Source organism: Malaya genurostris, chromosome 2, assembly GCF_030247185.1.
Source record: "Malaya genurostris strain Urasoe2022 chromosome 2, Malgen_1.1, whole genome shotgun sequence".
Lineage (NCBI taxonomy): Eukaryota > Metazoa > Arthropoda > Insecta > Diptera > Culicidae > Malaya > Malaya genurostris.
The window spans coordinates 107,307,688-107,329,853 of NC_080571.1; the positions used below are offsets into that span (position 1 = coordinate 107,307,688).

The following is a 22,166-nucleotide window of genomic DNA, read 5'->3' on the forward strand; positions in this document are numbered from 1 at the left end:
CCGAGGCAAAATGTCATGAAAAATAATGCTGTTCACAGTCTTTTTGGTACTTAGAAACTATTGTATGTAACAGTATAAAAAATCGTGTTTTCCGTTGCTCCCAAGCCTTTCTTTGCCATACAGCGCTTAGAACTTCTACTGCTGGAATATGGAGGAAAAGTCGCTTACACAAAAAATTCGATATCTCCGTTAAAAATAGACGGATTTTAACAATCTATGGCTTGTTGGATAGCTATTACCGTGCGGAATCTAAGTCTGAAAACATATCCTGTTTTCAAGGTCAATTGTGACAGATACTGTCAAAAAACTGAAAATTTTGACATAAAACTTCGTATAACTCAAAAAGTAAACATCCGATCTCAAAACCATTCAATAGCGTCATTTGCGACTAGTTTGATCAAAATCGGTCCAGCCATCTCTGGGATCTCGACCTCTTCGTTGACAACACACATACAGACACACACACATACACACACACACACACACACACACACACACACACACAGACATTTGCTCAGTTCGTCGAGCTGAATCGATTGGTATATGACATTCGGCCCTCCGGGCCTCGGAAATTTTTTCGAAAGTTTGAGCGAATTCTATACCTATTTTTTATATATATAAAAAAAGGTAAAAAGTCTGGAGAATCGATTAAAAGAGCCCACATTGGCCGCACGAAACGTTTTGGTGGCAATTTTACCCCAATTCCTTCATTTCATGATACCTTACTGTAAATCGTTCTTAAATCTTGGTAAAACTTCTTGCAAGTTGGCTAAATCTAGCTTATCTTATGTAAACAAGTCTGGAGAATCGAATGGAAGAACCTACACTGGCCGCACGAAACGTTTTGATGACTATTTTACCCCTTTTACTCCATTTTATGGTATTTTATTGTAAATCGGTCTTAAATCATGGTAAAACTTATTGGTAGTTTACTAAATCTAGCTTATCTTTTGTAAAAAAAGTCTGTAGAATCGAATGTCAGAACTTATACTGGCCGCACGAACCGTTCTGGTGACTATTTCAACGCCATTCTTGCAATCGATGATAGAATATCTTTCACTGACTTATGATTTTGATAGATGCAAGAATCAACGGAGAGTATAAGTACAATTACTTTATAAAACAAAGTATGTAACTAAGTACGTCTTGTATGAAAAATCACGTGAATTCTGAAAACAAAACTAATTGAAAGCAGAGTGGGTTTATTCCTGATAAATATTATTTTATCAACAATAAAATAAAGATTCTAATTTCAATTGATAACCTCGTCATGTTTGATGCAAGTCGTACCGAATGTTTAATTCATATCTGAAGTTGAACAGCGAATATGCGTAGGAGATAAGCGTCAAGTATCAAGTATGCCGGTGCCAAGCCCGATAAGGGTGAGGTGTTAGATTTTCAAGTAGCTCGTAAAACCATTTCGAATCAATTGAGCGGGCATCATTTAGTTAATGTTTCCTTTTACATAACAAAATGTACACAACATTGAATTATCTTATCACATAATTGTATGCTCATTATATTTATAAATTAGAGTAAAAAGTTCGGTTCGTGGAATTTAGTTCCATTGCGTTTTGTGTAACGGCTAAAACAGAGTATCACCTACGTTGACCTCCGCACGAATCAAAAGATTTGGATTGTGCTTGAAGTGATCCGTGGGGTCATCTGGGTCTCCTTGAACAAGTTTACCACACGAGACACGATCGAGCTTGCGATTCCCAACTGTTTTACGATCCACCTGTGGGACTGGCCTGAATTGAACGGCTACGATCGTAGACTCGTCAGTGATGTCTATTCAAAAAACATAACGTTAGGAAGTGACGACAAATGCCATCATCATAATTCACTTCATTTAAGCATATTGGTATGAGATTGTCTATATAGATTAGCTATATTCAAAACTGTCATGTCTGAGATTGTTCAAGTATTAGCATACAGAATGGCAGGTTTGTGGAATGAGCAACAAGCATTGCTCGTCGAATATTGCTCACGTGCGTATGAATGTGCTATGATGTGATGCATTATGACAGGAGATATTTGTTAACAGTCAATCATCGATTACTGTTTACAAAACGAAATGCATTTGCACTCTAGTAGGGTCATGCATTGATAGATGAGACGGTCTGTAAAACTATTGGAAAATAAAATAGTTTGACATTTTGTCTTCTTTAGCAGATTACAGTATTGCTGTAGTAGTGCACGAATTGATATTTGTAAAACACATCACACCGGTATCCCACAAACTCCATACGTCACTGAATTCATTACATAGGGCGTTCTATTCCAACTTCATTTTAAGATTTTAATTATATACGAAAAATCTTTCAATCTACCTAGTCGTGTAAAAAAGCCTTTTTAATATGATTTATTTTATTCTACAAATTTTTAATATGGTTCATTTTATTCTACAAGAATTTACAAGTGAGTTCCACTCATAATCCTATTATTCCGGAACTGGAAGTCGGATCCGAACCAAATTCAGGAGTTTTGTATGGGATCATGAGACTTTTAATTTGAATATAAGTTTGTGAAAATCGGTTAAGTCTATATTGGTTTCGGGATGTGTTGGCGAGTCGGGATAGTTTATATATGCTTCTCATATACCAGTACCTCAAACACATTGATATACAAGTGTAATGTGTTATTCCTCGCTCAGAAAGTATAATCTCCACCTACAGGTTCGACACTAACATCCGCCCGATTCTCTCGATCCTCGTCCCTGTCCACCATCTTCAACTTTTTCGTTCCCCCTTCCCTGTCTCTTCACCATCTCGATGGCAACTAATTAGATCTCTGTCGTTTTCAGACATTTTGTTCCCACATCCCCTTTTTTAGCACGTTTTCCACAATATTTACTTCTCTTTTATTCTCTTCGGCAATATCATCATCATCGCCCACGGAAGACCGCTCCATACGAAAACCAGCATGCGGGCCACCCGCCGGGCCTTCGTAGCCTGGAGGTGTTTCCCACGGACCCACACGGACCAACGCCATCTGGAAGACTCATGCAACACTCAATTCATCGACCACTGCCGATCGCCATTACGATTTACGAGAACCCGAGATGACATAGTCTAATGATACTATTATAGTTTTAAGTTAGTCGTTAATTAAGATTAGAAAATACCATTGGCATCTTAGAGCTTAAGCAGTGTGCCTAAAATTATATTACATTATTGAATAAAAAAAAGTCTATATTGGTGATTTCGACCACTATTTCCGGTAGTTCCGGAACCAGAATCCAGGAATCGGTACAGCCGAAGTCGGTTAATTTGGCGATCAATTAACGTTACAAATCGGACTAGTTTTGAGTCCAATTCAGAATCTTTGCGTTTTGTTAGCATCGTTTCTCTAAACGATTTGAACTTTTGTGATCACTGTAATTTATTTGAGCCTAATTTTTTGAAAACTGGTTCAGCCATCTCTGAGATAAATTAATGAGTTCCATAATGGTTATGGGACCATTATTTACTATAGCTGAGGTCATTTTAATAGCCATAACCTCACGTGATTCAGTTGAAATAGTTTTCAGCTCGGATAAGATTACTCTTACGATCGTCACCCTACAATTCCGAAACCATAAGTCAAATCAAGATAACATCAAGAAATTTCTATTACGTTTGAAGACGTTTCATTTGATTTTTAGTTTGTGAAAATTTGTTCAGCCACCTCCGAGAAAAGATAGTGCACATATATTTTTTTTGACATATCACCCTGTTGTTTCGAAATAGGTCGTAAAAAGGTGAGATAACTGAGTGCTCACAAGTTCCTATCTCATGCCTCCCCGTGAGTCTATGATGATGTTTGTTCAATAAAACGGCTTCGACAAGGTGCTATCGCCTTCTGTTTTAGCAGCAGAATAAGAGGGTGCGAATTGGTTTACATGTAATCATTTTTTTGAAAGTCAAAAAATATTAAAAATCATTTAAATTGGTAACATATTTGAAGTCCTAGTGCCTAAGTGTATGTGGTATTAAATTGCCTTTAGTTTATCCAATTGTTTTGATAAAAACCGTCTGTAACATTCCTTGCATTATTCATAGATTTGCATTTTTCATCTCACACTTGAATAATTCGACGTATAAAGCAAAATACGTTTTTTGAATAAGTCTGCTTGAATATAAATAATTTTCTATTCTTATTACTAGAGTTTTATATAAAAAAATTCTCTAGGAAAAATATTCAGATGTGAGCAATATCATACTATGTTCCAAGAGTGTGATTTTCTGGTTCCGAAGATTAAATATTTGGATACGGTTGGTAAGAAATATGACATTGGATTCATACTGGAGTTTTGCTAAGATCGGAGAACGTTAATCGTATATACAAAACAGAAAAACATAAATTAAATACGCGTCGATTGCTTGCCATTTGCAAGAGATCGAAAACCTTTATGAAACGATTGAATCCATTTGATGTAAAAATTGCATTGCGGTGGGGCTAGTCGATGGAACAGTGATCACGGAACACTATCATAGGAATTCTCGTCTCTAGTTCAAAATAGCAAATAACTAGACCTAATAAACTCAAATTGAAATATACATCAAATGGAAAAGTTGAGGCTCAAAAACTGTATGAGGGATTTGAAGAATTTTAGCAATAAACCTAATGAAAAGGTGTATGATAAGAGAAGTTTGAACAAATAAGATAAAAATATAAGTTGTAGTAAACAATTCAAGGTGTACCAAGTGCACAAGTTTAAAATATCGATTCTTCGAAAAAAAAATCTTTTCTCCATTTCTTCGGTAATTGATGCATATCATCTCAAAAGAAAACTGCACTTTTCATTGACTATCGAGTCATTTTTGTACATCCTCGAAAGCCAATGCGTGCCCCATTGATGATAAGTCATAATAATTAGATGGTGTCATACCTGGCGAATATAGAGTGTGCGGTAGAAGATCCCATTCAATCGAAGAAACTGTTTCTCATACAACTTTCGTGGAATTTTAAGAAGTGTTGTCATACTGCAGAATGGCTTTGCCATATATTCGAGCCCTTTCTAGCCGTTTATAAAATAATGTATTGTTTAAAACATAGCATTGTTCATTTCTCAAACTATATCAATTTCGTCGTCAGTTGCATTTCGCCATCGCCGTTTCAGTGACAGTTGTTCTTGTTTTCGTATTATTCACGCTCGAAAATGTCTGTTTATGTGCCCAATTCTCGCCATTTGCGGGAAGATTTACTTTTCTGTTACAATTCGAAAAAAAATGCAACTGAAGCGCATTGAATGCTTTCAGAAACTTACGGTGATGCTGCTCTGAGTAAAAGAACGTGTCGGGAGTGGTTTCAACGTTTTAAAAATGGTGATTTCGATGTCGAAGACAATCATGATGGTGGAAGAGAAGAAACCTTCAAAGATGAATAACAATTTACTACGAGCTCTTAAAACCGGGTGAAACCATCACAGGAGATCGCTACCGAACGCAACTGATGCGCCTTAGTCGCGCGCTAAAAGAAAAGCGACCACAGTATCAAGAGCGACAATGCAAAGTCATCCCCCAACACGACAATGCTCGGCCTCATTTCGCAAAAGTGGTCAAAAAGTACCTGGAAACGTTAAAATGGGAAGTCTTGCCCCACCGGCCGTATTCCCCAGATGTCACCCTTTCTGACTTCCACCTATTCCGTTCGATGGCACCTGGTTGGAAAAATGAATTGCTTCATGGAAAGCGTCAAAAAAGGACTCCTTTTTTCGAGCCGGGATCCGAAAATTTCCGGAAAGATGGGTGAAAGTTGTCGCTAGCGAAGGACAATACTTTGAATAATACATCTGTAAGTCATTTTTCGCAATAAAGCTTTAAAATTGGGAAAAAACAGCGGAAGCAAAGTTGTACACCTAATATATACCATTCGACTCAGCTCAAAGAGATCGAAAAATGACTGTTTGTGCACTTTGCAAAATTTATTTTATCGCTCAATTTTCTCCGAGATGATCGCATCTCGATTTTAGCAAGCCTAGACTCGTTTAAAAGGTACTATCCATTGATCAAGTTCGAAGATCAAATGTCTTCCGGTTCCGGAGATATAATGGTATAAGTGACGTAACCAACAAAACGTTTTTTTTCTCCGTTCATTTTTCTTGGAGATGACGAAACCGATTGTAGCAAATTTAGGCTCGTTTAAATTAGATAATTGATCAGGTTCGAAGATTCAATCGCAGATGCTTTCAATTCCGGAGATATAATGGTATAAGTGACGTAAATGACAGATTGCGTTTTTTCCTATCCTCACATATTCAGGTTCAAATGCATTATTGCTAATACTTTTAGTTTCGAGAATATATTCGGATATGCGACGTAAGTGCTGATGCCCGCTTTTGTAAACTAACCGAAGCAGTCTGAATGGATTTGTGTCTGAAATTATTAGCCAAAATTCGGGTCCGAAATTATCTTAAAAAAAGTTGCAATGAGACTGTTTGAATGACAAAAGAGAGACATCATCACATCACTAGGTGGTTTAAAATAGGGTTTATCTATCGTTCGTTCAGCTTGTGTGGAACATGACATTTTTCCAAAACTAATAAACTTAAACTATTTTGTAACGTTGAAACAAGCGTTCATAAGTTTTGATGGTTGAAGAGAAATCGTCTCTACAAAAATTCCATAACTTTCCGAAGCATTTTCTTATTTTATTAAACAAAAAACAAAACACTTGCATCAAATGCTCTTTATTTGGCTCGAAATTCGACATGTTCAACACGAAATGAAAGTTTGAATCTAGCTCGAAACCAAGTAAACGAATATGACGTTTTGGAGAGACTAATAAAGACTGTCCCAGAAAGTATGGACGCAACCAAAAACCGCTGCCATTTCGCAATGGTTCAGAATCTGTCAATTTTTATGGCTGCATCCTGTTGTTTACACTCTTCTCTAACCACTTGTGCAGTTGTTTATTCGTTTTCATTAGTTTGTTACGAAATGCGTGGACTTTCAGCAGAAAAACGTCGAAAAATTGTGTATAAATGGTGCACAGAACGCGAACTGTCACTGAAAAAAATATCAAAAATGGAAGGAGTAAGTGAACGAGCCGTGCGAAATGCAATCAGGAAGTTCGGTGAGGATAACACCTTTGAGGATAAACCGAAAACGGGTCGAAAAAAAGGTCCTGCTAACTCTCAGTTGGATAAACGTATACTGAAGGCGTTAGAGCAAAAGAAGGAGGTTTCAGTTTGGGATGTGGCCAAAAAAGTGGGCACTTCGAAGTCAAATGTTCTTCGTGCTGAAGAACGTTTGAATCTTCGAACCTATAAGAAGCAGAAACAACCAAAACGTAGTCCGAAACAAGAAGCATCGATCAGGCCGAGGGTTCGAAAGCTGTACAATACGATTCTTGCTGGAGATTCGAACTGCATAATCATGGACGACGAAACCTACGTGAAACTCGATTACAAATCCTTGCCGGGACCGCAATATTATACGGTGCAAGAAGGGCAAGTGTTAAACCAGTCCGAGACATCGATTGAAGTCGAAAAATTTGGTAAGAAAGCTATGGTCTGGCAAGCAATTTGTAGCTGCGGTAAACCCTTCATCACCACTGCTTCAATGAACTACCCATGATTCGAATCCACAAGGATCCTGTTGTCTTCTGGCCAGATCTTGCTTCTTGCCACTACTCGAAATCAACGGTAGAATGGTATACTACCAAAAATGTCACTTTCGTCCCAAAAGACATGAATCCATTAAATGTCTCGGCAGCCGAAACCATTCAACAGTTCGAAAAAGATTGGGAAAAAGTGTCAAAACTTGTCGCTAAGAAGTCTGTACGGAATTTAATGAGGAACGTTCGCAAGAAGGTGGGCCAGCTAGTCTACAATGGATAAGTAGCAAAAGTTGAGAATAATATTCTGTTGTTGTAGTCTAATATTATCAGTATATCGAATAAAATTCGAACATCTAACACTTGTGAATTATTTACACCGAAATCAAAGTGCGTCCATACTTTCTGGGACAATCTTTAAAATAACGCTGGATTAAAGGTAGATTTTCTCAACTAATATAACAAGTAAATCTGAACAAAAAACAGATTCTACAAACAAAACTATAGCTTAACTATAGTAATACAACATTGTTTGACAAAAGTAGATACCGACATGCAATGTCTTATTATCATCTTATTATTGGAATAATTATTATTATTCCAATACTTTGTAGTAGTCGTTAACTCAACAACAGGGGCTTCCGGTCAGGTAGTTGTACCTTTAACTACAAGCAACTTAATCTTTTGCATTGAAATCGAAAAACCTTTTCCTGTTGAAGTTTGAATTTTGCGTAACACGATCGACCCTAATGTGTTTCGCTCTAATTTCCACCATCAATTTCCGCGACTAGAAACAAAAGCACCTACGAAAAAAAACTCATTTATTAACACAACTAATGAGTGTTTCATAGCCTGCTTAGATTCATCGATAAATACGGTAGATATCTAATGCACCTTAAAGTGATTTTCACCGCAGTTTCTATTGCCAAAAGCACAGGTAACATTTATATATGGGTGCAGTTGCCTTGCGGAATAACACGAGCATATCCATCAATAGAGCTTACGTTTAGCTTAACCAGTCGGGGTTCGTTCACATTTAACAGTAGTTTCTTAGTCGTACATACTAAAAATTTGCATGTACAGTCTCACCTCAGAATCATTCTTCTCTAGCTACTCAAATTCATCCTACAGGGATCTAATCTAAACATAATCTTTCCCTCTTTACTTTAAAATTAAACTGATTAAAATTACATGACTTTTATGAAATTTCAAAACCTAAATATTTAAAATTTCGTGATAAGATTTTTCAACACTTCCATTTTTTTAATAACTTTATATTATGAATTCCATAATACATGACATGGGAAGCAATTTATTTCCATCAGAGCCTTTTGTAATATTTGTACGATCCCTGAGAAAAAAGTTTGTTTACATCTGAGCCAAAACAAATTCTTAAAGTAGCGGATAAGCTTAAAGTTTACCAGCTATCGCTGTTTTTGTTGTTGTGGTTAATGAGTTTATTGTTTTACTATATTGACATTCAGCAAGGCTACGGCGATCTTAGCCAGTCAAGAAAGACATGTACAAACAAAAACAAACAAACAAACAAAAAAAGGCTGCGATAGCTAGTCATTTCAGCTGCCAGTCGACTCCGTTCGAATATAGCTTCATTCAATCAGAAAGTTACACAACGAAATGGATCTGGTTTTCAAAAAAAATGTATATAAAAACTGTTTACTATCAATCAGTGAGATCTAAGTCAACAATGGTCTCGCAAATTAGTTGTCACATATTCAAGACCCGTCCTGAACGAATTCTAAGTGTCAATGGGATTTGTATCATTAGCAATGTAGTTGCCCTTCATTACAGAAACATTTCACAACAAATTGCAGTGGTCAGATTTGGTGTTGCATGTAGAGGTTCGAAATAGTTAACCATTCAATTCTATTAGTTCCGACAAAGAGATGATTTCATACCTGTCTGTTTAAGTGGAACATAAATACATTCTACATAAGTTATTATTGGACGATTTGTCCGTTCGTGGAATCTATCCAATTCCGAGCTCATGGAATCTACTCGGGTTCCAAGCTCAAAGACGATAAAGACATTAAATTTAAAAATAAAATCAATTTGTTTTAGTGACGAACAACGCAGCACAATGTATTGCCTCACATTTAGGGTGACGACATCCGGCTGAGCAACAGGATTTACAACCGGGCGCAAGACATCACAGGAAAAAATACGACAAAATTTTCATTCCAAGATTCGTCTGGTTGGGAGAGAAGAAGCTCAATTTAAAAATCATATCAAAAGGGCTGGTTGATTTGTTTTGATGAATGAAAATCTTCTTTCTGAATTTCTGTTGTGTTTGTTGTGGAGTCGACGCTGTCAACAAGGTTCAGCTTTTTGGTCGATGTTCTGGCCCGTTTTGTGACTGTTCGGTAGCTAGCACGCGGACCTGTGTTCCTTTCTCATTATAACCCTTATGCACAATTTGAATCGATTGAGTCATCGCGCGTCCCCCGCTGCACATCAATCGACAAAGCAGCAGAGCAGCTTCCGAAAAAATTTTGCGCACTATTTTTATTTATTTTCCCTTACTTTTTCCAAATGACACGAACACACCTTTGTGGGGTCTTCGGACTGCCAACCTACACACATATCCGTTATAGTCTACACTAGTGTAATCGATTGCGTGAGGGCGCTGTTTTCGCATGATTTTCGATACTGCTTCATTCATGCCGATACACATACTAACGTGTAGAGCTCGTACACGTCAAAAATTCCTCTTGGTGGTTCTTCTCAAGTTTTTTCTTCACAATCGGTTTGCTTACATGACCTGAGTTGGTTTGCGAAAAATATTCTCAATATTTTAGAGCTTACATTTCTGTTTCTGCCGAACTTAGAATTCCACCAAATCGTACAATAATCGAGCGTACGAATTGAGAGATTTGCTTCTCACAAAATAAATCAAAAATATATGGACCCAAATTCCGCCATCTATTTTGACGTAATATTTTGAGAAAAGAGTTAATGAAACTTACCTTACTAACATCATCATCGCCATCTTGATCAATTTCTTCATTGTCTAATAACGTTGATACCTTCGGTGACGGCTGCTGATTTTGCTTTTGCTGTTGTTGGTGGCGCTGCTGCTCTTGTGACTGTATTAGTGACTGCTGGTTCTGGTTCAACTTTTCCGTCGTCGACGAATTTTCTTGCTGCTGGTTCTGGTTGTTATCCTCATCGCTGCTGCTACTGCTGGCAAGCGTATTCAACCCAGCGCTGGACAGAACCGAAACACGCTTCTTATTTACCAAACGCGACGGTTTACCGGGAAACTTGGACTTTCCCATTGTGGAAAACGAAAGGATAGCAAATTTTTACACATTACTTGCTTTTCAGCTCTTGTTCTTCCCCCTCGAAAACGCACCACACTATTCAAGCTTATACTTTCCAGGCGCGCTCCTCTCGTTTTGTATCCTCGCCTATTCCCGTCAACTTCTTTCATATAATCGGCACTCACACTTGAATTTTTAAGGATCTTGAATGATACAAACACCAGAAGGAACTCACATACACATTCACAAAAAAGGGACGGGGGGACGCGCTACATGCACAGAACTTGACTGCTTCATTAATTACACGCGAGCACTTTAAAAACACAACCGAACCGATCGACAGCACTTTACGAACTGACACCCGAAGATGAAGGAAAATGGTTGCTTGTCTTTACGTCAAGCTTCAAATACGGCACAGCTCTATTTCGATAGCGATGCGATAAAGCACCAGTGCTGTCAGCAGAGTTGTCGGTAGTATGATACTATTGGCGCTTTAGTTATTTTAATTGCACTACATTAGCGCAATGCAAAATCAATGATTGAAAAAAAAAACGAACGAAAATGATGTGAACAATAACCCTTGACTGAGATAAAAATTTCCATTCTGAAGTACTACATTCAATTTAAGATGTTGTTTATCCAAAAATAATACACACCAAATTTGGCTTTTTTCAGTAATTATTTTCACTGTTATGAATTGAAGAACATAATTTTCTCTGAATGATCTATGAATTTTTTTCAATTCACAGTCATATGCAAATAAACTGTCGGATTTAGATAAAATCAATAGAATATCTTACAGATTTTTGTTTTTTTCTCTTTTTATGCACACTACTGAAAAAGCTTTGAAAATTTCAAATGAATAAATTATTAATAATGATGAATTTTAGTATATGCCACTGACTATGTTGTTAAAATTCATAAGTATTAAATTGATTTTCTTGAGAAGTCAAAAGTTTCATCGAGAAAGCTGTATGTGAAACGTTCAATTCCTTCTAATCTATGTAATTTTCTCACGGTATGTATATTTTTCAATTCTCGAACATATTGGCTGATGATAATACAATTTACTGGATCCACTGGCGATGATCAATGACATGAATTGAATTTATTATATTATTTTTATTCATTTTTGGACATTAGGTACTAAATCTGGTCATCTTAAATAAATGAACTTGCTAGAAGAAGATATTTCATGAGATATTTTATACATTCATGTGTATATTTATTTCACTGGAGTAAATATAAAATGTGTCCCTCTCTTATAGATTCACGTTTCTCTTGCTAATTGTTATTTTTTAGACCAAAACGAAGTTTTTGTAGTTTTATTTAATTGTCGCGTATAGAATTTCAAAATATAATCGAAATTAGAAATCGGTTCATTTTTTTTTCAAATAGTGCGCCAGCCGTGTTTGATAATAATTCTTGTCCCGCAGCCATTTTCGTCTGCTATATCCAAAAAATTGACGCAGTTTAAAATAACAAAGCAGTTTGTGGAACCGGTAAATTATAAAAAAAATATTAGAATAAATTAATCTATAAGGGAGAAACAAATATCTTTTTTAGTTGTTTCAAGAAACAGTACTTAGAATATCGAACCAGTTTTCGGTTGTCATTATTTCAATAAAATAAATCGTTTAACAATTCGTTTTCTCGGTGTGTACTAGTGTGAACTATGTTTATAGTTCTCGGTTAATTTTTCAAAAGGGCGTATAAGCAAGTGACAGTTTCTCTTTGTTTACTTTCTTTTCTATTAATTACCAAACGGTTTCCACGTTTATCAATCAACTCTTTGCATGAAATGATACCCGAAACTTTCAACTTTCAAACAGAATAGTGATATCAAAGGAAATCTTTTTAATCACATCACAATAATCGAAAGAGGGCGATAAAAGAGAAACTGTTACTTGCTCATACGCCCTTTTGAAATATTACCCGAGAGTAGTCATGAGTGAATGTTTTGTTTCGAGCAGCATCGAGTAAAATTTGCGGTTTGGAACTTTTTTTTTAACGTTATCTAAAGTTTAAAATGCAAATTATAACACATAATTTTTCATATTTTGTAAATATAGCATTAGTGTTATTGGAAAATTACGTCGAGCTTGTTCGAATTCAATGAATTTGGCCAAGTCCATCAAAAAATATCTATGTGTAACGTGTCAACAATATCTATGTGTAATTCAACGGGTTGGGACAAAAACAAAATTTTCATTCTACAAATACTGGAAAATTATGGACAATTCGAGAATTACGGATAATTATGGAGAATTGAACTACGTATTCGTTTGGAGTCGCAGGTTGGATTATTTCTAATCGCAAGTCGTAATGGTTTGAAATTTATTTTATAAACTTGTTATCTAGAAATAGTAACCAAGGTAATGGCACAGACTAACAGACAGGACACTCAAATTTGATTCTTCAATCATTTTAACGGTCATTTCGAATATTCCATTATTTGAGACAGTACTCACATGTGTCATGATGGCGCCACGTTACCCTATCAAAAACATCATGTCTGTCATCTAGACTGTCTTTATTTTTTTCATTTACCAACAGAGTTGCCATTCATACAGAATTACCTGTAATGTATTGATTTGTATGCGTCCATGCGAATTTCATGCAGGATACAGATTTAATACGTATTGCCAAAGATAAACTGAAGATTACAATGTTCCATACGTTTCATTGAAAAATGTTGGGTCAGTAATCGTGAACCAGTTGGTTCAGTAATAATGTAATTTTATTGACCCTCCGTTAACAAGCGTCGACTAGTTCCGACAAAATGCCATGGAAACAATACAAGTTAGAAAGGAAGCACACATATGTTTACATTCAGCATATAATGATTTCTTGCCACAACTGATGCTTCATGGGATGAGGCTATAACAAACTAAATAAATTCTAGACAATGGTTCTAAGTAGTTTTCACTTTCTTATTCTAAGAATCACTGATATAAAGCGAAATTTCTCAATATCGTTCATACTGTAACTTGATATTTTTCCAAACATAAACAATCATTGTCATAGTTACGACGCATCTAGTGATCAGACACTTGTTGTTTTGCTTCAAAATACTCAAATTGACAGTGAACCGAGCTCATCGAGGGGTCCTATTCAAATGATACCTAAGAAATCGCAGACTACTCTATCTTGAGTTTATCTTTGATATTGCCTAAACTATATACATAATTGCGCCTACTTCTCATCCTCCAACTCAATAAAAAATCGAACCCGTTTTGTTACAATATTTACTTGCTTCTGGTCTGCCGCCACTTAATTTCGGGTGAAAACTACCAACACAATAAAAAATAGTCTAGATGAACAAATTTGAGTCGAATAAATGGTTACCCTCCAACATCAAGAAAAAGTTAAATATATTATCAACGTAATCCAATAAATCATTGTCACGATTCATTTTCAAATATTTTGATGAAATCAGGCATCCCTGCAAGCAGCTGATCGGTGTTGACAAACGAGGGGAAACCAACTAGTAAAAAAACTTTTACATAACACAAGGGGTGTACAGATAGTAAATAGTTCGCGCAGTACAATATAGGTGGAACTAGTGCATCACGAAAAATAATTTTTATTAGAATTTACTCATACTGTCATGTCTGTTAGTCTGTGGTAATGGTACCTGATTAAAAAAAAAACAACAGCACATAGCCCTGAGTTTCCCGTTTTATAGATTTTTCAATACATTTCATTTTGACATTACGATTACATACAGGCGGTAGTTAAAATTGCGATACAGTTTTTAAAGCGAGGGGCTGGTCGTGTCGTCGAGCGAATGTTTCAGAGTTTGATTTGCTTAAACCAGGGGTTCCCAAAGTGGTCTATATAGACCCATTGGGGTCGATGTCCTTTTTGAGAAGGCCGACGTAAACGAAATCTGAATATGGGGGTCGACGAGGTCTAGAAATCGACTCCCTATTGTTTAATATAATATTATTTTAAATATTTACGCTAAAAAAGTTGTGTTTATTTTTGACCATCCGCAGAAATTGGTAAGTATTTTACATCAATAATAAAAAGCAAGAAATTTGTTTTTCAAAAGAATTTGTTGATGGGAGGCTGAGGTCTAAGTAAATTTTAGTAAAGGGGTCCATGACCCAAAATAGTTTGGAAACCCCTGGCTTAAAACGATTTCTGTCATTACAAGAGCATTGATTTTTGAATCTTACGTTCTGGTCTACTACTAGCTCGTTGGATAAATTGATTATACTGTAACAACGAACAAACATTAATGATTAAAACCGGAGTGAAATAAAATAATATTAATATTAATAATTACGAGTATCATATTTATTTCAAACTAATATCGTATTGACTTTGAAAACGGATATACACTATCATTTTTGCAATTTGGCCATACATCCTTCAAGTAATTGGGAACTTGTTTGAAACTAATTGTAAAATTCATATACGCCGTGAACTATCTCTCGAATTATTTTAAGTTTTCGTTAAACTTTGACAGTAGAGCAGTTATTTTTTGTCAAATAGTTAAATTTATCTAAAACTGCGGCCAATTTCAAAGTTTGACGGAGTTATTTGGATTTACTTTGTACTGAAAATAAAAGAAAAATCAAGTGGTATGATTATTACAATACAAGAAACGTAAGATTTTTGAGAAAAATCTACGTCGTTTGACAATTTCCATTGGGGTATTTTCTTTTACTGAAAATAAAAAGATATCACATAGAAGAAATTTGTATTAAGGCTGTGAACCATTTCGCGGATAATTTTGACTTTTGGTTGAAATCTGACACTTGAGTGGTTATTTTGTGTCGAGTAGTTAAATTCAACTAAAACTGCGGCCCATTTCAAAATTTGACGGACGGAAAGTTATTTGGGTTTATTTTGCACTGGAAATAATTTTGACTAAAGAATTGATATTAGAATTTTCTTTGCAAGATTTTTTTTCAGTGTCGGAAAATAACCATCGATCTGTCTAAAATAACATGCTTTCGAGCAAGGTTATTTTTGATAATATCAAAATAACCACTCGAGTGTCAGATTTCAACCAAAAGTTAAAATTAACCGCGAAATGGTTCACAACCTAGAATCGGATATTAGAATTTGTTTTTAAGATTTGTTTCTGTGTCGGAAAATAACTATTGAACTTTTAAAAATAACCATGATTTCAAGCAGGGTTATTTTTGACAATGACAAAACAACTGCTCGACTATCAAATTTTATCTAAAAGTTAAAATACTTCGCGAAATGGTCCATAGAATTCCGAATGAAATTTATTCGCCAATTCGGCATTGATCGAACACTCTTTTTTTCTCGGTGTACTTCGAACGAAATATTTCACAGCTCTAGTCGGCTCAGACTCGACTTTGGTTCGAGCAGTTTCAGATGTCAATACATATTTTGTAAACATTCATGTCAAGTGTTGGTGAAAGGTGAAGGAATTGCTATTCGTCACTATTTTCCTGTAATCTTTAAGGAACTCAGTAGGTAGTTTGCTAACAGATTAAGGAATTCAATAGGTAATTTGCTAACAGAATTCAGTTCACATACGACAGTTTTAGATTAATTTTTAGTATAATATAGAACATACCGGTATATATTAGGTGAAAATGTATTTCAAAAATGGTAATGATGTCACTGTTTTTTTCACAGAAAAATGGAATCGTTAAACTTAATAGAATCTCGTATTGATAACCTAAACCAGTTACTTGGCCCCTTACCAACTATTGATAATCAGGTAGAAAATTTAACGGATTCGGTACTATCGGCCGCGTCCTTCCTGCCCTCTGTCAGCACAGGTCATTTGGCTGATGGCAGTGCTCGAGATAACATTTTGAATGTCTTCAAAAGAAAGGATGAGTTGGAAGCATATCTGGATCCATCCTATTTAGACGAAGAACAAGATATCAGAGCTAAGGAAATTTATATCAATACTATTGCAAACGATTTGGCTACAACTTTCGAAACTTTGCAAAAAATTAAAGCTCTCGAACCGACTTTAGGAGCGGAATACTTCCGTAATCTTCCGGATGTTGGCAATCAACTGAAAACAATGATGACTACGACTGCGGAACAGAAGCAGGCAAACGATTTGCTCGAAGAGAGTCTGGTGATTGCGATGCAGCGTTACAGTGAAATCCAAAACGGCATTAAAGACTCTCTTCGTGCTATGAACGATCAAATCGATAGATTGGAGGAACGGTTATTGGAAAGAAAGAAACAGGATAAGGATGTTTGATGCATTTTAAGTGTAACCATTTGAGTGAATATGTTTTATGTGTATATGTTGGTAATTTCGTCATAAAGATATTTATTAATAATAATTGCTTTACGTTCATTTCAAATTATATTAGAATAAACGTTATGCTTTCCTTATGTGTTCCTTTTTATTGGAAAAATGTATCGAAATGATATTGATTCTATTTTAAGTAAAAAATGTGGGTTTCAAATTTGGTCGAAATTTCGCAGTGCTTCAAGAGGAAATCGGTTGTTTCTCTTGCACGAGTAACTTGGATTTTATTTTCCGCGAGGATATAACTACTACATTCTTCTGAACATTAGATACATTGGTCTCGTAACCAACATTTTCTCTTCAGGTCCAGCTCATTGCAATTTACAGTGTTTCATCTGCTTTGCGATATCTACATGATAGCATAGTTGTTTTACACGATAGCACCCCTAAGGGATGCTGAACAATCTGCTGGGGATCACATTTAATGGAACCAGAAGTAAATTCTGAACCCCTACGAGGTCCCGAACAGTCTGCTGTAAAACCTATTTAGGTTTTTTACTATGTGCGTTCTTTCTGATGAACGATGCACAGTTTATAAAACCTTCAACCCCAGAGAGGATTTAGAAATTTTACAAAAGCGACACCATTCTACACACCCAGAAGAATGAAGAACGATTCGAAGTATGTACGAGCAGAAGTAATATCGGTACCCCATAAAGGATGCCAAACAATCTGCTGAACCCTATTTAAGGTGAATACAGAAAGGATTCATTCACTCCAGGAAGAACGATGAACCCTTCTGACTATAGCTCCTTACCACGTTGGGTGAGAAACGAGAGAATATCCTTTAATTGTAGCTCACACACAGACTCAACCATGTATGGAGAACCAAAAAACCGGATACGTAGTTGCGTCACTGCGGGACAGTTACATCCAGTCCAGTCAGAGCTCTGACCAGAATACTGCAATGATGCTTGGAAAAATGCAGTAGACACTTTGATATTTTCAGATTTAAATCTGGTAGAAATGCTTTTGTCTCAGCGCAAGTTTGCAAGCTGCGCCAGTAGCTGGCATGTTTCAATGCAGCCCAAGAACGAATCTTGTGCTTTATCTAACTAGTTGAAAGTGGTAAAGCTGGTTCAGGACCAACGAAATCATTCGTTGCACCAGCTCTAGCCAACTCATCAGCCCATTCATTTCCAGTAATACCAGAATGGCCGGGTACCCATAAGAAGCAAACAGCATTTGAAATGCTGAGGTCTTCAATTTGAGTTCGACATGCGATCACTAGATGCGACCGTGAATCATTTGAACTGAGTGCTTTTAAGGCTGCCTGACTGTCGGAACCAAAATAAATTCGTTTGCCACAGATCCTCTGCTGAAGTGCCGATTGTATTCCACACAGAATCGCGTAGATTTCTGCTTGGAACACAGTACAGTATCTACCAAGTGGATGAGACTGCTCTAGCCTCATTTCACGACAGTAGACACTAGCACCAGCACGACCATTCAACAGAGAACCGTCCGTATAACAAACTGTGTGTGGTTTAATACACAGTAGTGCCTCTAGAGCAGCAACAGGAGTTGTCGTGAATGCTCCTGTCATCACCATTAGGACGATCCTTTGGAGATGATTTAGCTTTGACTGAACTGTCGCGACTTCTCCTTTCTGTCACCATACAAGACATCCATATGCTAAAATTGGTCTAACAATAGTTGTCCAGCCTGACAGCACCGTTGCTCATCAGATCGCAGGACTTGCTGCATTAAATCAAAAAGAGTGTTAATGCTCATACCGGCCAGCAATATATGATAATCGTCGGAAAAACCATAAGTCGGAAATCCATGGTTATTAAGTTTCGTTAACAAACCATCAGCGACCAGGTTCCATAAAAGTGGGGATAGTACACCACCTCGAGGACACCCACAGACACTCAGCCTTCTAATCTCTGCTTGCTGAAGCGATGAACAAAGAAGTCGATTGCTAAGCTTTGCGTGTATCCAATTTGTGATACTTGAAGGTATGCCATGAACACGGGCTGCTTCCAGAATTGAATTGAAATCGAAAGACACGTTATCAAAGGCACCTTCAATATCTAGGAAAACTCCCAAGCAAGATTGCTTTTGTGAGAAAGCTTTTTCAATGTTGTACACAACATCATGTAACAGGGTTTGTAGTGGACTTTCCACGCTTGTAAGCATGTTGCATTCCATGTAGCGGATGCACGCCCAAACTAACATCCTGATATAGTGATCGGCTATGCGTTCCACTGTTTTTAGGAAGAAATGAGCTAAGACTGATAGGCCTGAAACTCTTCGCTTCCTCATAAGTGTCGCGACCGCCTTTGGGAATAAATTTGACAATTATTTCCTGCCAAGCTCTTGGTATATATCCTGTCGCAAGACTAAAAGCAAGTATTTTCTTCAAAACATTGAAATGTTCATACCCTTTCTGCAGTAACACTGGGAAAACTCCATCCTTTCCAGGAGACTTGTACGGAGCAAAACTCTCAACTGCCCATTTGACTGATTTAATCGTCACAACGCTTCGACCAAGGGTTCAAGAATCGTAACTACCTGAAAAAGTCTCGGGATGATTGATGCGAAGTTTAGTACATAACGTAGAAAACAACACCAAGGTAGACGTCCAACCCGGCGAATATGTGGAAACGATTTTTTTTTCGTTGCAGAATCTTTATACTATTGCTATTTGAATACAATTATGAAATCAAAATCAACTGTCTGTCCGTCAGTCGGTTGGTCGATTATCGAGTAGTAACACAACTACGGGGGGTCTTCGATAAATTTTGAGATAAGCAATGAAAATCGGGGCCTAATTGTTTTCAAAATATTTTCAATGAACCTTTGCATACGATCGAATTAATGTTGAAACTAACAGAAAATTCAAAAATCGCTTCATTTTCTTCGCGCTCTTGACGGTATCTCGAGATTTGGCACCCCATTGTATACGTTTTTCATTTTTGTGTGAAGCTTTATAGTCCGGGTTTTCCCCATAACGAGTCCGGTTTAGCCTCTCTGTTCCAAAAATATTGGATTTTTTGGTCACTTTGGCGCGAGTTGATCACAAATTGAGAATTATAGCTAAAGGTTTAAGGTACACAACGGTAGAGAAAACTTGGGTAAAATTGTAGTTGTAGTGGATGTTTTTTTTTTAATTCCTAAAAAGTGTTCGGTTTCGCCCCGGTCTCCTCTATACTATGAAAACTCTTTCCTTTAGATATTTAAGTCAATTATAAAATTGATAATTTCCAAAAAACGACTTTATAAGAAATTTTTTTTCAAATAATATTCATATTTCCATACAAATTGATTGGAAATTGATCAACACCGAAGAAAGGAAGAGATGAAAAGCTCTTCTCTCAATGTTTGAATGTTCAGTTGCAATATTTGAAGTTCCAAGCGCTTGATTTTTTCGAAAAATGCGGACTCAAGTTAATTGGATTGACGGTATTGACAATACTTTGGATTGACAATAATATTGTCACGTGTAAAGGCCAGACTCTGTAGCGGCGGTCAACACTCAGATAACCAAATTTCGGATAAAATGGAAATCAACGGTACAATGTTTTGGAGAAAACCGCGGCGAAAGTAATAAAAAATCATGCCACGGAAGTTTTCTCAAAATAATAGGGGATCTCGTGTTTTATCGAAAACTCCTAAGGAATTGATTTGATTTTTTTTTATTGTAATGCATAATTGTAATTTTATTGTAAATGCACAATCGGGTGCCTTGGGCCACAGCGCAGTAGGCAGCCTTGGACCACTGTTCGCGAACAGAGAAAAAAGCAACGGCCCTGAAATGTGCCGTTTCGGACAAAAAACGTAAGAAGTCGTCAATACCTAGATAACCAGCAAAAAAACGCTAAGTGAATTTATTGCGTCACGTGTAAAAATCAATATCGCTTCAAATATTGTTTTCATTTTCATTTATCGAATTTTAACTTGTACCTTATGATCAAAAAAGAACCGGAATTTTATTAAAAAACGCCAAATTTCAATTTTTAATAAATTTCTTTATTATCGCCTTCAAAGTACTCTCCTCCTGCGGCAATACATGCATGCCAACGCTTGAACCAATTTTCCATACAAGTTTTATAGGCCGCCGAAGGTATGGCCTTTAGTTAACGCAGCGAATTCTCTTTTATGGTCTCTATGGTCTCAAAACGCGTTCCCCGCAATGGCTATTTGAGTCTGGGGAAGAGGAAAAAGTCACACGGGGCCATATCTGGAGAGTACGGTGCTTGGTTGATGATATTGGTTGAATTTTTGGCCAAAAACTGCGACACAACCAACGCTGTGTGAGCCGGCGCATTATCGTGGTGGTGGTACAGCCGAGAAGCGACGCGTTTCAAACCCAAAACATCAGTTAAAATGTGTTCGGCTGATCCATAAGAGATGCCCAACAACACAGCAATCTCTCTAATCGGTACAGAACGATTTTGCACCACGTTTTTCTTCGCCAATTCAATGTTTTCTTCAGTAACAGATGTTGTTGGGCGGCCAGGGATCTCATCATGATTCAAGCTTGTACGACCACCTTTGAAGCGTTTATACAACTCGTATGCCTGTGTTTTTCCTAGACACGATTCACCAAAGGACTTTCCTAATTTTTTCAACGTTTCGGAACACTTTAATCCATTTGCAACACAAAATTTAATGCATGCACGTTGTTCTAAAATTTCATCCATTATAAAAATCGCCACACGAAAATTTTTCAACTTCTTTGTATAGACGCCAAACAAAAACTAATCGTACGATATGCGTCAAAATTTGACAGAATGTGTATAAAAGTGTTGCCAACGTTGAGAGAATAAAAGTTTACCGATTGGACAAGCGCGGGAATTTTAAAATGAAAATTCCGGTTCTTTTTTGATCATAAGGTATGTATGCTTTACACAGGGTTTCTAAAAAAAATGCTCTGTGCTCTGTGGCAATGTTAGGTTACAATGAATAGAATACTACAGATTTTGCGTTGTCGGGGTGCTTCGGAGACCTGGTTTGGGAGATCTGAGTTTGGGCACTCTTTATGTGAATATAACTCATTTCTTTGTACACTATCAGTAAACAGAAAAGGTTTTTGGACATGGTAGGTTCATTTAGGAATTAATTGTATA

General features: G+C 36.7%; 2 protein-coding genes across 4 annotated transcripts in view; one reads left to right on the top strand and one right to left on the bottom strand.

Moving 5' to 3' along the window:
- Positions 1–11,163, bottom strand: part of LOC131432388 (histone-lysine N-methyltransferase trithorax) — a 117,613-nt gene extending 106,450 nt beyond the window's left edge. Inside the window, exon 1 of the mRNA XM_058598621.1 lies at positions 10,527–11,163. Coding sequence (XP_058454604.1) covers positions 10,527–10,838 — 312 coding nt within the window. The 5' untranslated portion in view covers positions 10,839–11,163. The remainder of the gene's footprint in view (positions 1–10,526) is intronic.
- Positions 11,164–16,189: 5,026 nt separating this feature from the next.
- LOC131429425 (uncharacterized) lies at positions 16,190–17,130 on the top strand. 3 transcript variants are annotated; one of them, XM_058593535.1, is made up of 2 exons: positions 16,190–16,282; positions 16,452–17,130. In XM_058593535.1, the coding sequence occupies exon 2, from the start codon at positions 16,456–16,458 to the stop codon at positions 17,035–17,037; it is 582 nt and encodes a 193-aa protein (XP_058449518.1). In that variant the 5' UTR covers positions 16,190–16,282; positions 16,452–16,455; the 3' UTR covers positions 17,038–17,130. The 3 variants fall into 3 exon arrangements, with proteins under 3 accessions (XP_058449518.1, XP_058449515.1, XP_058449516.1); XM_058593532.1 differs by having other exon boundaries at positions 16,194–16,318; XM_058593533.1 differs by having other exon boundaries at positions 16,220–16,391.
- The last annotated feature ends 5,036 nt before the right edge of the window (positions 17,131–22,166 follow it).